Genomic DNA, 15,683 nt, shown 5'->3' with positions numbered 1-15,683 from the left:
CTCACTAATAAACTGGATAGTTCAAAAGTCAATGGTAAAGTTTAAATGTCCAAGAAATTGTACGAAGTCCAAAGGATTTATTTCCCAAGGTAAAGAGTTCAAAATTATTCAGTTTATTTTCCCTCTTCCTTTTTATTACAAAGCCGCAATGCAGTACTTCTCAGCGCAGTTTGTTTTTCTTAAATCTAAGAGAATCAGGTCCACCACGTTTGTGTCTTGGTTTCCTTTCTTCGGAAAATCCAGTCGCAACGATTGTGTCGGGGTTCGTTCCTCACCCACAGACACTGTCCTCAGGAGCAGCTCTGAGTGTCTCCTCTCCTTTTTATGGGATGGGGAGGAGGGGGCGGATTTGTTATTTTTTTTTACAAAAGTCACTCGTATTAATGGTAAAGTAAAAGAAGCAAAAAATACATAACAGCAGCAGCCACACAACACACACAAGGCCCCAGCACCACCACAGCTGCGCCTCCTTTTCCTTGGAAGTATTTCTCAGGAACAGGTGGGATCCATGGCCTTTTATCGGAAAGAATGAGGAGAAATGGGGAATAAGGGGTGGTTGGGGGAAATGGGATGGTGCCGGAACGCAGAGTCCGCGCTCCGAATAGATGTCACACGCAGTAGAAAGGCCGGCTTCCTGGCGGGTAGCTTCCTAGGCTCAGCTCCAAGCGATAGGCCCGTCAGCGTCTCTCAGACACATCCTCGCACTGCGGCCCCCTACCTCTCACTCACCACTACACCTCACTTACAGTCCACATTAAAAAATAAATAACTATTCAAGTATTAAACTGTTACACGGGGGCGGCGCATTAATGTCAAGTCTGAGGCAAGTCCCGCACTTTCAAACCAACACCACCTCTCCGCCACAACAATGGCGTCTCCAACGCAATAACGCCAGGGGTCTCCCACAACCAAGCGCAGGGACGCTCACGTCACAATCACCGCGAGAGAGCATCCACGCTGCGGAAGTGACGTATACCACCTGTCAATCACCGCGCTTTTCTCCCTCTCTCCCCTTCCCTCTTTCACTGACACCGCCAACTCTACCGTCGCCAAAAAGCCGCGAGAGTGAGGTAGACGCTCGAGCTTTTTCGTCTCTCTCAGATTTAAGATGGCGCTTGTTGGAACGGTGGTGGGTATCTCCTTGTAAAAAGTTATTTTTCTTCAGCCTCTTTAAAAAAAAATGGTTATTTTATCGCTTTCTTCGCCTTGCCAAGAACGAATAAAGAGCGGTAAGATCTGACGGGGAGAGTGACAATTGGTGTATAGAGAACTATTTTGTATTTGGTGTTTGATTCCTTAATATCTGTTTTATCATAAATTCTGAAGGAATAAGTTGAGTTGTTTTTTGAAAAATAATCTTTGTATATTAATATAGAGGCGGTTGGGGTTATAATGAACGCGCGCGCCAGAGGGGACACCTTATTGATTTCTCCCTCCCGCCCCCTCCCCCTGCCCGTTAACTGCTTATACTGTGCCCCCAGGACGGGCTGACCTATCCTCCTGTCATGTCATGTCCAATCACTGGCACATTTTTGTATTTCAAATAAAACTGTTATAGTTTATTTTAAAACCTGTGCAGGAACAGGAGTGTAAATTCTACCTTCCACACACCCCCCAAAAGTTTTGCTTTCAATCATGATCTGTTATGCTGCAGTTATTCATTTTAAATAAATTGATTGAAGCATTGTAATGCAGCCCTAACCTGGTAAGCTGTTTGTTAAATGTGGCCGTCTGACTGAGTAGTCTTATAATGCTGATGCTAAATGGGCAACATGAACTGTTGTCACTGGGCTCATTTACTGTATTGGTTCCAATGTACTATGTTGAAAATCACACTTCAACCAAGATTCTTTAATTTTGTGTGATATTCTTAATGCTTCCCATCAAATTGCTTCTCTTGCTACTGTCACTTGTGATAGACTTGTAACCACTAGTGCTTTATCCTAGTGTTAGACAGCTCACAATGATCGGTGCAGACACAGCCCAAGTTTGGAAGGACAGAGCCTACGATTGTGGTGCTGCGTGTTTTTCCACAGCTCAGGTGGACACACTATGAACACTTCACACATCCACCATTCTGTTTTACTGAAATGCTAGTGAAAGTAGAAATGGTGTAAAGGCTGATTTCAAAAAGATACTTTTTGGTAGCAGAGTGTTAGCTCTCTCAAACTGACCATGGTTCGAAACGTGCAAGAAGCATCCTGTGCATAAGTTTTAGTGCTCATACAAAGAGTTCTGTCTTCTCAGTCCACAATGATGCACAGCGTAATTGCTGCTCCTTGGTTTACTTGCTGCAAAATGTTACCTGCATTAAAAAATATCGAGAGAGCTGAGGTTTGACTATCAAGCTGAATAGATTTTTGTTTTGGGTGTGAACTATCAGTGAAGTATGGTTACGTGGTCCTGATTTAATGAAAGCATTTTTCACATAATGTATACCTATATGGGTATCAATATTATTATTTACATGGAGGGACACCTGCACTCCATAGTACGAACAAGTCCAGTTCCCTTATCCTGCAGTCATTGTAGACCCACTGAAATGTGAGCTTATGAATCTACCGTTGGTACCTGGTTGTATCAATGTAAAAACAGGTAGCTAGCGCACAGACTTTGGTTTCCCATGACAGAACCTAAATTGTCAAACCTAAACACATTTAGAAAAAGTGAGATGGAATGTGGTGCGTATCAAGGGTGGGTACGAGAAGAGAACATTGTACATTGTTTTGAATAGTGAAAATTTAAATGCATATTTGAAGAAAATGGCTTAGCATTATGACTTTTGGGAGTTAGGTATAACCATTTTTATAAATATCATTCCATGTAATGTTTGGAGGTACTGTTTAATAAATGTAAACATCACATTAGTGTATCAATTAGTTTCACAGTTTTGTGGGTTGTAAAATCACTTGTGAACATGTGGCTTATTCATTGTGTGTTGAGATGCCTGCTTAAGTCTATAAGGGCTGATTTTTTTTTTAAGCTTTGTATGCTAGAATGGTTTCTAACTTCCTGTCCTAGAATCATAGAACTTTATATCATAGAGGGGAATGGGGAACCATTCGGCCCATTGCATCTGTGCCAGCTCCCTGAAAGAGCTGTGCACTCCGTCCCATTCTCCTGCTATTTCCTCGTACCTTGTTCTTCATTTTAAATCTATCCACTTTGCTTTTAAAAGCTATTATGTATTTTGCTTCCATTACTGCTTTTGCTGTGCATTCATGTCCTAACTGCATTTTTTATGAGAAAACTCCTAACCTCTCCCTTCATTCTTTTGATAAATTTGTATCCCCTCGTTACCGACTCACTGTTCTATGGAAATTGGTTTTACAATATTGTAACAAACCCTGTTATAATTTTGAGCACGACTGTTGGATCTGCTTTTAACTTCCTTTGTTTTAATGTAGAATCTCAATTTCTCTAGTCTCTGCTCATTACCTAATCCTCTCATCCTAGGTGAATCTCTTCTACACCACCTCCATGGCATTGACATCCTTCCTAAAGTAGGGTTCCCAAAACTGGAAACAAGATTATATCTGTAGCCAAACCAATGACTTATATAGGTTTAGCACTGCCTCTTTGCTTTTGTACTCTTATACTCCTGTTTATAAAACCTAAGCTCCCATATGCTTTTTTTTTATATATAGCGTTATCCTATGTCCTCCTGTTGTCTGTCCCCCTATTGTCTGTCCCTGCAAGCTAATTCAAAAGCAAAATGCTGAGGATGCTGGAAATCTGAAATAAAAACAGAAAATGCTGGAAATAACTGGCGAAAGGTCATCGATCTGAAATGTTAACTTTTTTTCCTCCACAGATGCTGCCTGACTTGCTGAGTATTTCCAGCATTTTCTGTTTTTATTTCTTGCAAGCTAATGCTCCCTTTTCTCTCCCAAGTCCTTGAGCATGTTGTCAACTCTGAAATTCGTGCCCCCTCCTGCAACTCCCTGTCTGAATTTCTCCAAGCAGATTTCCACCCCTTCCACATCACCAAAACTGCCCCAATCCAAGTCACATACAATATTCTCTGCGACCATGGCGTGATATTCCTCCTGGACTTCTGTAGCCTTTTACGCTGTTGATGACATCAACCTTCCCTCCATTGTCCAGGTTGGTGGGACTGCTTAGTTCCACTTGTATCTATTCAATTGTCGTCAGAGCATCTCCAGAAATAGCTTGTCCCCATGGATCTATCCTTGGCTTCCTCATTTATATGCTGTCCTTTGGCGACAAGCCTCCCCACAACCTTTCCTAACCCCTCCAATGCGTCTGTGTTGTCTGACCACTTGTCCGACATTCAGTCTTGGATGAGCCACAATTTCTTGCAGGTTAACTTTGGGAAGACTCAAAACCATGATCTTTGCTCCTGCCACAAACTTTGTACCTTAGACAGCGACTTCACCCCCACTTCCCGTCCACTTTCCCAAGCTGAACCAGACTGTTAGGAACCTCGGCATCCAATTTGTTCCTGATCTGAGCTTCTGAACCCGTGTCCTTTCCATCACAAAGACCGCCTACTTCCACCTCTGTAACGTTGCCCACCTCAGCCCATTTACAGTTGAAACCCTCATCCAAGCATTCCAGTGCTTTTCTAGTTGGCTTTTCATCCACCACCTTCTGTAAACCAGCTCGTCCAAAACACTGCTGCCTGTATTCTACCACCCACTGCTTGCTCATCTCCCCTGTCTTTGCAAACCTTCATTGGCTCCTGGTTCTCCAGTGTCTTAAATTTAAAATTCTCATCATTGTGTTTATATCCCTTCATAGCCTTGCCCGTCCCTATTTCTGCAACCTCCTCCAGCTTACAACCTCCCCTCCTTATCTCCTCTTCTCCGCCCCCCACCCCCCTGAATTATCTGTTCCTTTGACGCTGGCTTCTTGTGCATTACCCTCCTGCATCCCAATTGGTGGCTGTGCCTTCAGCTGTCTCGGTCTGACATTATTGAATTCTCTCACTAAACCCCATTGCTGCTCCAACGCACTCTCCTTCTTTAAAACTCACTTCAAATCCTACCTCTGACCAGGCTTTTGATGACCCATCCTGGCTCAGTGTCCATATATTCTTGTCATGCCTCCTCTGTGTAGTGCTTTTGGATGTTTTTCTACATTAAAGGCACGATATAAATGCAAGTTGCAAAGATGTGTATATGCTGCCAAGTCTCTCTGCTCTTTTAAAGCTTTACTATTTGTCATGTATGTGCTGCTGTTTATCCTATTGTGACATATCACCTCACATTTCTCTGCATTAGATTTCACCTGGTATCTATTTACCCAGTCTGCTAACTTGTCTATGTCCTCCTGAAGTTGCTTACAGTTCTTTTCACAGTTGACCGCACTCATTACTTTTGTATCATTTGCACGTGTTCAGATTGTGCCCCTATATTCAAGCCCTTATATTTATTGAGAACAGTAATGGTCCCAACAATGACTCCTGGAGTCTGAAACATAGCCATTAACCATTACTTTTTTTTAATCTACGATCAACTTCTTATCTATGCAGTCACATTCCCCTTAATGCCATGTCCCCTAATTTTATCAGCAAGCTTCCTATATGGCAACTTATCAAAGGCCTTTTGACATACCATATGCACAACATTGAAGTTCATTTCCTTTATCGCAATAGTCTATTAAATTTGTCGGACGTAACTTGCCTTTTAGAAATTCATGCTGGTTATCTTTCAAGCACTTTGTTCAATTTTATTTTATTTAAGCGCTTTTTTTTTTATTCGTTCATGGGATGTGGGCGTCGCTGGCGAGGCCAGCATTTATTGCTCATCCCTAATTGCCCTCGAGAAGGTGGTGGTGAGTCGCCTTCTTGAACCGCTGCAGTCCGTGTGGTGATGGTTCTCCCACAGTGCTGTTAGGAAGGGAGTTCCAGGATTTTGACCCAGCGACAATGAAGGAACGGCGATATATTTCCAAGTCGGGATGGTGTGTGACTTGGAGGGGAACCTGCAGGTGGTGTTGTTCCCATGCGCCTGCTGCTCTTGTCCTTCTAGGTGGTAGAGGTCGTGGGTTTGGGAGCTGCTGTCGAAGAAGCCTTGGCGAGTTGCTGCAGTGCATCCTGTGGATAGTACACACTGCAGCCACAGTGCGCCGGTGGTTAAGGGAGTGTTTAGTGTGGTGGATGGGGTGCCAATCAAGCGGGCTGCTTTATCTTGGATGGTGTCGAGCTTCTTGAGTGTTGTTGGAGCTGCACTCATCCAGGCAAGTGGAGAGTATTCCATCACACTCCTGACTTGTGCCTTGTAGGTGGTGGAAAGGCTTTGGGGAGCCAGGAGGTGAGTCACTCATCGCAGAATACCCAGCCTCTGACCTGCTCTCGTAGCCACAGTATTTATATGGCTGGTCCAGTTAAGTTTCTGGTCAATGGTGACCCCCAGGATGTTGATGGTGGGAGATTCAGTGATGGTAATGCCGTTGAATGTCAGGGGGAGGTGGTTAGACTCTCTCTTGTTGGAGATGGTCATTGCCTGGCACTTATCTGGTGCGAATGTTACTTGCCACTTATGAGCCCAAGCCTGGATGTTGTCCAGGTCTTGCTGCATGCGGGCGCGGACTACTTCATTATTTGAGGGGTTGCGAATGGAACTGAACACTGTGCAGTCATCAGCGAACATCCCCATTTCTGACCTTATGATGGAGGGAAGGTCATTGATGAAGCAGCTGAAGATGGTTGGGCCAAGGACACTGCCCTGAGGAACTCCTGCAGCAATGTCCTGGGGCTGAGATGATTGGCCTCCAACAACCACTACCATCTTCCTTTGTGCTAGGTATGACTCCAGCCACTGGAGAGTTTTCCCCCTGATTCCCATTGACTTCAATTTTACTAGGGCTCCTTGGTGCCACACTTGGTCAAATGCTGCCTTGATGTCAAGGGCAGTCACTCTCCCCTCACCTCACCTCTGGAATTCAGCTCTTTTGTCCATGTTTGGACCAACGCTGTAATGAGATCTGGAGCCGAGTGGTCCTGGCGGAACCCAAACTGAGCATCGGTGAGCAGGTTATTGGTGAGTAAGTGCCGCTTGATAGCACTGTCGACGACACCTTCCATCACTTTGCTGATGATTGAGAGTAGACTGATGGGGCGGTAATTGGCCGGATTGGATTTGTCCTGCTTTTTGTGGACAGGACATACCTGGGCAATTTTCCACATTGTCGGGTAGATGCCAGTGTTGTAGCTGTACTGGAACAGCTTGGCTAGAGGCGCAGCTAGTTCTGGAGTACAAGACTTCAGCACTACAGCTGGGATGTTGTCGGGGCCCATAGCCTTTGCTGTATCCAGTGCACTCAGCCGTTTCTTGATATCACGTGGAGTGAATCGAATTGGCCGAAGACTGGCTTCTGTGATGGTGGGGCTATCGGGAGGAGGCCGAGATGGATCATCCACTCGGCACTTCTGGCTGAAGATGGTTGCAAACGCTTCAGCCTTGTCTTTTGCACTCATGTGCTGGACTCCGCCATCATTGAGGATGGAGATGTTTGCAGAGCCTCCTCCTCCCGTTAGTTGTTTAATTGTCCACCACCATTCACGACTGGATGTGGCAGGACTGCAGAGCTTTGATCTGATCCGTTGGTTGTGGAATCGCTTAGCTCTGTCAATAGCATGTTGCTTCCGCTGTTTAACATGCATGTAGTCCTGAGTTGTAGCTTCACCAGGTTGGCACCTCATTTTTAGTTACGCCTGGTGCTGCTCCTGGCATGCTCTTCTACACTCTTCATTGAACCAGGGTTGATCCCCTGGCTTGATGGTAATGGTAGAGTGAGGAATATGCCAGGCCATGAGGTTACAGATTGTGCTGGAATACAATTCTGCTGCTGCTGATGGCCCACAGCGCCTCATGGATGCCCAGTTTTGAGCTGCTAGATCTGTTCTGAATCTATCCCATTTAGCACGGTGGTTGTGCCACACAACACGTTGGATGGTTTCCTCAGTGCGAAGACGGGACTTCATCTCCACGAGGACTGTGCGGTGGTCACTCCTACCAATACTGTCATGGACAGATGCATTTGCGACAGGTAGATTGGTGAGGACGAGGTCAAGTAAGTTTTTCCCTCGTGTTGGTTCGCTCACCACCTGCCGCAGGCCCAGTCTGGCAGCTGTGTCCTTCAGGACTCGGCCAGCTCGGTCAGTGGTGGTGCTACCGAGCCACTCTTGGTGATGGACATTGAAGTCCCCCACCCAGAGTACATTTTGTGCCCTTGCTACCCTCAGTGCATTGGGATGTCCTGAGGTCGTTAAAGGTGCTATATAAATGCAAGTTTTTTTTTGACTAACACAAATCTTTCCAGTTCAGTATTAAATTCATGTCATATTATGACCTCTGGAAGCTTGATGTTAGGTTGACTGGTCTACAGTTACCTGGTTTATCCCTTTTTGCCCAGGGATGTTCGATTGGTAATCCTCCAGTCTTCTGGCACAATTTTCATATCTAAGGATGTCTGAAAGATTGTGGCCAGAGCTTCAGTTTTTTTGCTGTGACTTTTCTCAGCATTCCAGAGTGCATGCCAACAGGGATCAGTGCCTTTTCCACTGTTGAATTCCACTTTTCTTTCAATATAGAACTGTTCTGTCGTGTATGGGAGTGAGTACAAAGATAAGCAGCAACTAAACTTTTCAAGTTGTTGCATATTGGTAATCTATTAGAGAAAGAAGGACTCCTGAAGATTAAACCAGGACTGAATTCAACCATTAAGGCTTTTGCATCTCCCAAATAAATATTGAAACATTTATCAAAACATCAGCTTTCATTGATTATAATGCATTTGAAGTCAAAAACATCTCGCTGCTTTATTGGGGGATGGAGAAAGGGGAAAAAATAATAGGACTAGATAAGGGAACAGATGCCAAGCATTGGATGTAGAGAGAATAGAAGGGGTGACCAAAAGAATTGTTTCATAAGATAGATTTTTGAAGTTGGGGAGAGAGGAGAGGTGGTGCAGGGATTTCGGGAGGGAGTTCCAGATAGTAGGGCTGAGGGTGGTGAAGTGTCTCCCATGAGTGGTGGGGGATGATTGCACAAAAAGGCTGCAATTGCCAACACAGATTGCATTCTCAAAACTTGAAGGCAAGGCAAAGTCGAAGGAGTGTTTTTGTTTGAAGTACCCCACCCCTTTTGTTTTAATAGAAGAAAGTAAGTCATACAGAAAATTTATTTTCTTTTAACTTTTTTAAAGTTGGAGATCCTTTAGTAGAATCTTTTTGCCTTTGGGCCACTCCAGTGATATCAGTTATAGATAGCATACTTGAGTTTCCATGCAGCTCATCGCAAACAGTGGCTTATGAGATTTCAAACTTACATAAGCATCTCTGTGGAGCAGAACAACCTTGGGAAATTATAGCACAGGCTGGGAAAATCTGTATTCCCAGCCAGTAAGTTAGTTTGAATTTGTGCCTCCTTCTGTTTGTTTTCAGAACCATGTGGGTATGCAGGAGGATGGTCTTAGTCACATCACTGGAACAGCCTAGCAAGGAGGGTGACTCAATTTGAAGATTTCCGTTGGAATAAACGAGTTAGGAAAGAGTTAGTCAAACCGTGGCCTCACCTGTTGCAATGTGTGCTGCAGCCGCCTTTCATCATGTGGTGCTAGATTTATGACATTTTTTTGTTCATAACTTCTAATCTTAAATTTTATTTTGAGTATGGTCATAACACTCACTCATCTCCCAGAATATTGAACCCAGTTGTTCTCTTCGTTCTCTCTCCTCTTCCCCCAGGAAGGGTTTGGGGAGGAGAAAAGAAATTCAGATAGGATTTAACAAATTAAAAGCTTATTGAGAAATACAATTAATATATGGTGTCCTGAATTGTAGATTGTTGCTTGGTGAACCCATTGCCTGTGGTGATTAAATCACAATTGTAAATTAATCGATGTGGGCATTCTTCTGTGTCAAGATAGAGCAAACTGGATCTGTTTACTATGATGTGTGCTGCCAGCCCAAAAAAAAGGCAGATGCTGAATAAATCCGCTCTTAAGAAACTATATTAGGTTATTGTCAAAAAAAACCCCAACTGGTGTAGAAATAATTTGAAGGCTATAATCTTGGGTTTCAGTCGATGGTTTTACAGCTTTACCTGTGCCCCATGGTGACATTACTGCGTTATGATCACCTCCATGCATCTGTTAATCCAGAAAGATTTTTATTTTTAGTGACCCAAGCTTCATGTTTTAATTGAGGAAAGATATTGGTGCTGTGAAATGGCAGACTCTTCTATTTTGGCCATCCATTGTCCAGACTCCCACGTTGTACTCAGAAAATGCATCTCGTAAGAACATAAGAAATAGGAACAGGAGTAGTCCATATGGCACCTCGAGCCTACTCCGTCACTGAATAAGATCATGGCTGATCTACCTCAATTCCAATTTCCCACCCTATCCCTATGTCCCTTGATTCCTTTGGTGTCCAAAAGTCTTATCAATTTAAGTTTTGAATATAATCAACCACTGAGCATTCACAGCCTTCTGGGGTAGAGAATTCCAAAGATTCACAACCCTCGGAGTGAAGAAATTCTTCTTCATCTTAGTCCTAAATGGCCAACCCCCTTATCCTGAGATTATGACCCTCCAGCCAGGGGAAACAGCCTCTCAGCATCTACCCTGTCAAACCCTCTAAGAATTTGATATGTTTCAATGAGGTCACCTCTCGTCCTTCTAAACTTCAGAGAATATAGGCCCATTCTACTCAATCTCTCCTCATAGGACAACCTTCTCATCCCAGGAAGCAATCCAGTGAACCTTCGTTGCACCGTCTCTAAGGCAAATATATTAGATAAGGAGACCAAAACTGTACACTGTACTCCAGGGGTGGTCTCACCAAAGTCCTATATAATTGCAGCAAGACTTCCTTGCTTTTATACTCCAGACCCCTTGCAATAAAGGCAAACATACCATTTGCTTACCTAATTGCTTGCTGTATCTGCATGTTAACTTTCTGTGATTCGTTTACAAGGCACCCAAATCCCTCTGAATACCAATATTTACTCGTCTCTCACCTTTTAAAAAAATATTCTGCTCGTCTATTCTTCGCACCAAAGTGGATAATTCCACATTTCCCCACATTAAAATCCATCTGCCACCTTCTCGCCCACTTACTTAACCTGTCTATATTCCTTTGCAGTCTTTGCGTCCTCACAGCTTACTTTCCCATCTAGCTTTGTATCGTCAGCAAACTTGGATACATTGCACTCGGTCCCTTCATCTAAGTCATTAATATAGATTGTAAATAGCTGAGGCCCAAGCACTGACCCTTGCGGCACCCCATTAGTTACAACCTGCCAACCCGGAAATGACCCGTTTATCCCTATTCTGTCTTTTGTCAGTCAACAATTCTCAATCCATGCTAATATATAACCCCCAATCCCATGAGCCCTAATCTTGTGTAACATCCTCTTGTGTGGCACCTTATTGAATGCCTTTTGAAAATCCAAATATATTACATCCACTGGTTCCTCTTTATCCTGCTAGTTACATCCTCAAAAAAAACTCTTGTCCATCATGTTACCTATTTCCAAGGTTACTGATGCATTTTGTACCTTTTTTTAATTAATTCTTTTCCACCTAATTCTCTGCTAATCAGTCCTGACAAATAATTTGGTTTATGGAATGAGATTTATATTTCTGTGGGTCTCACTTGTGATTTCCCTTCTTCCCTGTCCCGACGCCAAAAAAAGTTCGTGTTTTTTAATTTAGTTTCATTTTCTTGCTCATTGCTTCATATCTCCTAACCTTGAGTCACCTTTCAATTTTGATGCATTCTTTTATCCAAGCAGTAACTTTTGCATCAGGTTTAAACTTTTTATCTAAAAATTGACATCAGTTAGGAACATTTTATTTTTCATTCTGTTGTTAAGGGAAGAATTCTTAAGTCAGTTCATTTCTTGATATGTCTTTTTTGACACAATTACAGATACAGTGGAAGACTGATCGGGCATGTTACAATGAGTCCTTCTTGGGCTACAAAAGTAAAATGGAACTAGTGGGCAGTGCTTGTGAACTAACATTTAAAATTTCACCACCTATTTCTGGACTGCGAGTTCTCAACTAATGGCCTGATTCTAGTTTTCTTTCCTGTAACTGCTTTCCACAGTCCTTTTGAAAGATGCAAAGGAGTCCCCCAATTTGATTCTCCTTTCTCTTTCCTATTACCCTTTGCTCCCTCCCCCTCCATCAGAAATTGAAGCTTGCGTGGGGATTGAAGATGGTGGTTTGTATTCTTCTATGGTGCAGTGCATCAGCACAACAAGGGCCTGCACTTAATTGTACAGTGTATGTCCTAAGCTGTCTTGTCTTTATTCCTCCCATCAATTGAATTGAATTGGTTTCAGAAATATCACATGGGATGAGTTTAAAAACACCAATGAAGAAATTGAAGGAAGAATGAATTTATGATGGTGCATTGGATCATATGGGCCTGTTAAAGAATTAGATTATTATATTCAATTCTATATTTTTGTTATTATCAAGGTGAGGAAGTAATTTCATGCTTCTGGTTCCCAGTGACATCAAGTATTTCCAGGCCTAGTATAGAATGGGCTGAGAGCAGAATTAAACATTCCTCTTATTCTGGTTCCAATTATCCACTTGAATTTCATCCGAAAGGGCACCCCCATCAATTGCAGTAGCTCAGGTTTCCACTGCCTATGTAAGCTACTACTTCGGCCTCTGAGTGACACTGTCAATTGAGTACTAGTTATTTCTAAACTATTGTCAGTTTTGTGCTGTGGATCCACTACTACTACACTCCCGTCTGCCAATAGCCTAAGTGAATTTCACTTTTTTAATTGAGTGAAAGACCAAGACCTAAAATGCAGGACACCACTACACAGGTTAAAAATAATAGAAGATGAGGTAAATGAATTAGTTGTGGCTCGGTAAATCCAAAGTTGAGTTTTAAAAGGCTGCAGACGGAGAGGGAGGTGAGTGAGAGTTCCATAGTTGAGATCCTGGGATTTGGAGTAGAAAACTGTGTCTCGACTTAAATGCTGTGAGGTTGAAGGGAGAGGAAGAGTGTGTAGGGTAACATAGTGGTTATGTTACTGGACTAGTAATCCAGAGGCCTGGACTAATAATTCAGAGAACATGAGTTCAAATCCCACCATGGCAGTTTGAGAATTTGAATTCTGTTTAAAAACAAATCTGGAAACTTACAAAAAAGACTCGTGTCAGGACAAGTGACTATGAAGCTGTGGGATTGTCATTTAAAAACCCAACTGGTTTACTGATGTCCTTTTTAGCGAAGGAAATCTGCCATTGTCACCAATCTGGCCTATTTGTGACTCCAGTTCCACGTGGCTGATTGGAGTCAAGCCACTCAGTTTTTTCAAACCGCTCAAGAAGAAGGCCCACCTCCACCTTCTCAGAGCAACTAGGGATGGGCAATAAATGCTGGCCTTGGCAGTGATACCCACACCCCGAAAATGAATAAAAATATATTAAGACTGTTCAGAGACCAGTATAATTGATGAAAACAGAAGAACGTGAGAGGTTGGAGGCTAGAGGTGAGAGGAGAATTACTTATCAAATGATAAATTGTTGCTTTTATCCTTTTTTCAGGAGTGAGGGGTGCTGGGAGAGCATCACCAGATATGACAACAGTATTCAAGTCTTAGCCTGTGAATTTAATTTTCAACTAAGGTAAAAAAAAATGGTTTCAGATAGGAAGTTAGAAGTCTTAATTTATCTCATGTAGAATTGAAGTTGTTTTTATTGTTTGAAACTGTGGAGCAAACATCCATGCTGAAAGTGTGCTTTCTAATAGTAACACTTAATCTGTTGTTAACCTACCGTTTCAAATACCAGAGGCTGAGGCTTGCTAAGTATGTTGAACAAACCAAGTAAGCTAAAAGTTGTCACTCAGTTTTAGTATTGTCATTGACTACTTGACCTAGGAGTGGTTGATGCGGAGTATGAAAAGTGAAAACACTTTAGTTCCTTAGCACTGACATCCCTTGTATTGATGAGCACGAAAATTGTTCACCAAAAAGATGATTTTTTTTTCACACTTTTTTTTGAAACCACCTTTCCATCTCCACCCAAAGAAGAGAGGAATAACAATTGGGCTTTTGTTTCTTGCAGTTGTTAATTTGTCGCACTCCTCAGTTACTTGCGCATTATTTCTGTCTTTGTATAGGTATCACAGTGAATGGCTGCTTTCTTGAATGAACAAGTTGTTTAAATTAAGTAGTTTTCAGATTTTTTGGGTATGATGTGTTTTCCTGTCTTCCCATCCTCGCCCCAGATTATCCACATGATGAGTTCAGTGAAGTTGAGGTGCCCTGTGCAGGGAGGGAAAGGGGAAAAAGACTGGAAGATGAGGCACCATCAATTAGTTGGAGAGCAGTGTTTTTGAGGCCTGGAAACAGGTAGTGTATTGTCCCCATGAGGTGTAAAAAAAAAGTACCTCTGGATGCAGGGGAGGATGAAATTTTTTTTAAAAAAAGAACAAAGTAATTGGACAAAAGTTTCTTCAATTAATTTTTAACTATCTGTTTCAGGTTGTGGTCTGAAACATGGCTGAAAGAAGGCCTGGAGAGTCATGTGACCAAGCATATGAACAGGTTTGGCAGCAGAAGTGTAAGCTGGCGTATAACTGCAAGGAAGGGCTGGATGTAACCAGCCACACTGATTGTCCTACTGCATCAGTCGAGGCTATTAGACTTCAGGAATTACTGTACAGAATCTTGTGCCTCATACGGCTGGTAAATACTTGATTTTAACCACAATATTTATTCATATCTTAATTCAAAATGTTTATGCCACTTAAAAATGGCAGTCTTGTTTTTCAAGGAGTGATTTCTCGTTGATGCACCGTGGGCTGTACTGGGTCAAACAACATCTGATTTTTTTTAAAATTTGCTTTTTTAAAAAAAAGTATAAAAATTGAGGTTTAAAAGAACAAAAGTCATGTCCATAAAATTTCACTTCTTCAAAACACAAATCTTTTATGGATTTTCAACTCCCCTGTTGCATGGTATTCCTTCCATGGTCTAAGATAATTCAGTCACAAAGTACAAATCATTTGCTGAATCAGAGTTGTCTAATGTTGCAACAAAATAAGTAGAAAGATAATGGTAACTTGGGTGCTGTGGGGAAGTAGTCCCTAAATGGCTTTGCAGTTACAGGTTTAAATTTTGACATAAATTCAGCACTGAGCTACGGGAGGGATTAGAACATAATTATGTCGTGAGGTCGAATCAGCAACCTTGAAAATGGTGGGTGGGTGGGGGAGTGGACAAATACTTGGATGTAATGCCCTGAGAATAATGCCTGCTTTCAGGTAAGCTCTGATTAACCTATCGAAAGCAACAGAGGAATCTTAAATGTCAACACGACTGAATACTTAAGATGGGAATAAAGTTCAAAACCGCAATTACAAATCAGACTTTTTCCTGATGGCATTCTTGTGTTTAGATCACACTACTATTTCGATGAGTAAACTGGCTCTCTTCTGAACCAAAACGTGTTTATTATTTGCCACATATCGGTTAATGCAACCCAAGTTTAACAATTAGACCTGACTCATGATGAATTGCTTACCGGAGAATGTGTCAGATGGTCACCACATTCTGCTGTCCCCTCAAAAAGCAGCACCACTAGACCACTGCATACAGCTGAAGTTATTTGTGAAGCTTTAGTCACAAATAAAAATAACAAATATCGGCAAGTACTATTCTATGCAATACGTA

The 15,683-nt window shown here is 42.4% G+C and overlaps 2 protein-coding genes across 2 annotated transcripts in view; one reads left to right on the top strand and one right to left on the bottom strand.

Annotated features, from left to right (window-relative positions):
• rbbp6 (retinoblastoma binding protein 6) overlaps positions 1-921 on the bottom strand; it is a 58,223-nt gene extending 57,302 nt beyond the window's left edge. The window contains exon 1 of the mRNA XM_068003016.1: positions 6-921. The gene's annotated coding sequence lies outside the window, so the exon portion shown is untranslated. The remainder of the gene's footprint in view (positions 1-5) is intronic.
• Positions 922-971: 50 nt separating this feature from the next.
• Positions 972-15,683, top strand: part of LOC137340518 (probable helicase with zinc finger domain) — a 223,433-nt gene continuing 208,721 nt past the window's right edge. Inside the window, exons 1-3 of the mRNA XM_068003017.1 lie at positions 972-1,129; positions 13,552-13,632; positions 14,493-14,696. Coding sequence (XP_067859118.1) covers positions 14,508-14,696 — 189 coding nt within the window. The 5' untranslated portion in view covers positions 972-1,129; positions 13,552-13,632; positions 14,493-14,507. The remainder of the gene's footprint in view (positions 1,130-13,551; positions 13,633-14,492; positions 14,697-15,683) is intronic.

The sequence above is a fragment of the Heptranchias perlo genome, chromosome 22 (assembly GCF_035084215.1).
Source record: "Heptranchias perlo isolate sHepPer1 chromosome 22, sHepPer1.hap1, whole genome shotgun sequence".
Taxonomy (NCBI): domain Eukaryota; kingdom Metazoa; phylum Chordata; class Chondrichthyes; order Hexanchiformes; family Hexanchidae; genus Heptranchias; species Heptranchias perlo.
The sequence above is the reverse complement of the archived record's forward strand: the minus strand, read 5'-3'. Positions and strand labels throughout refer to the sequence as shown.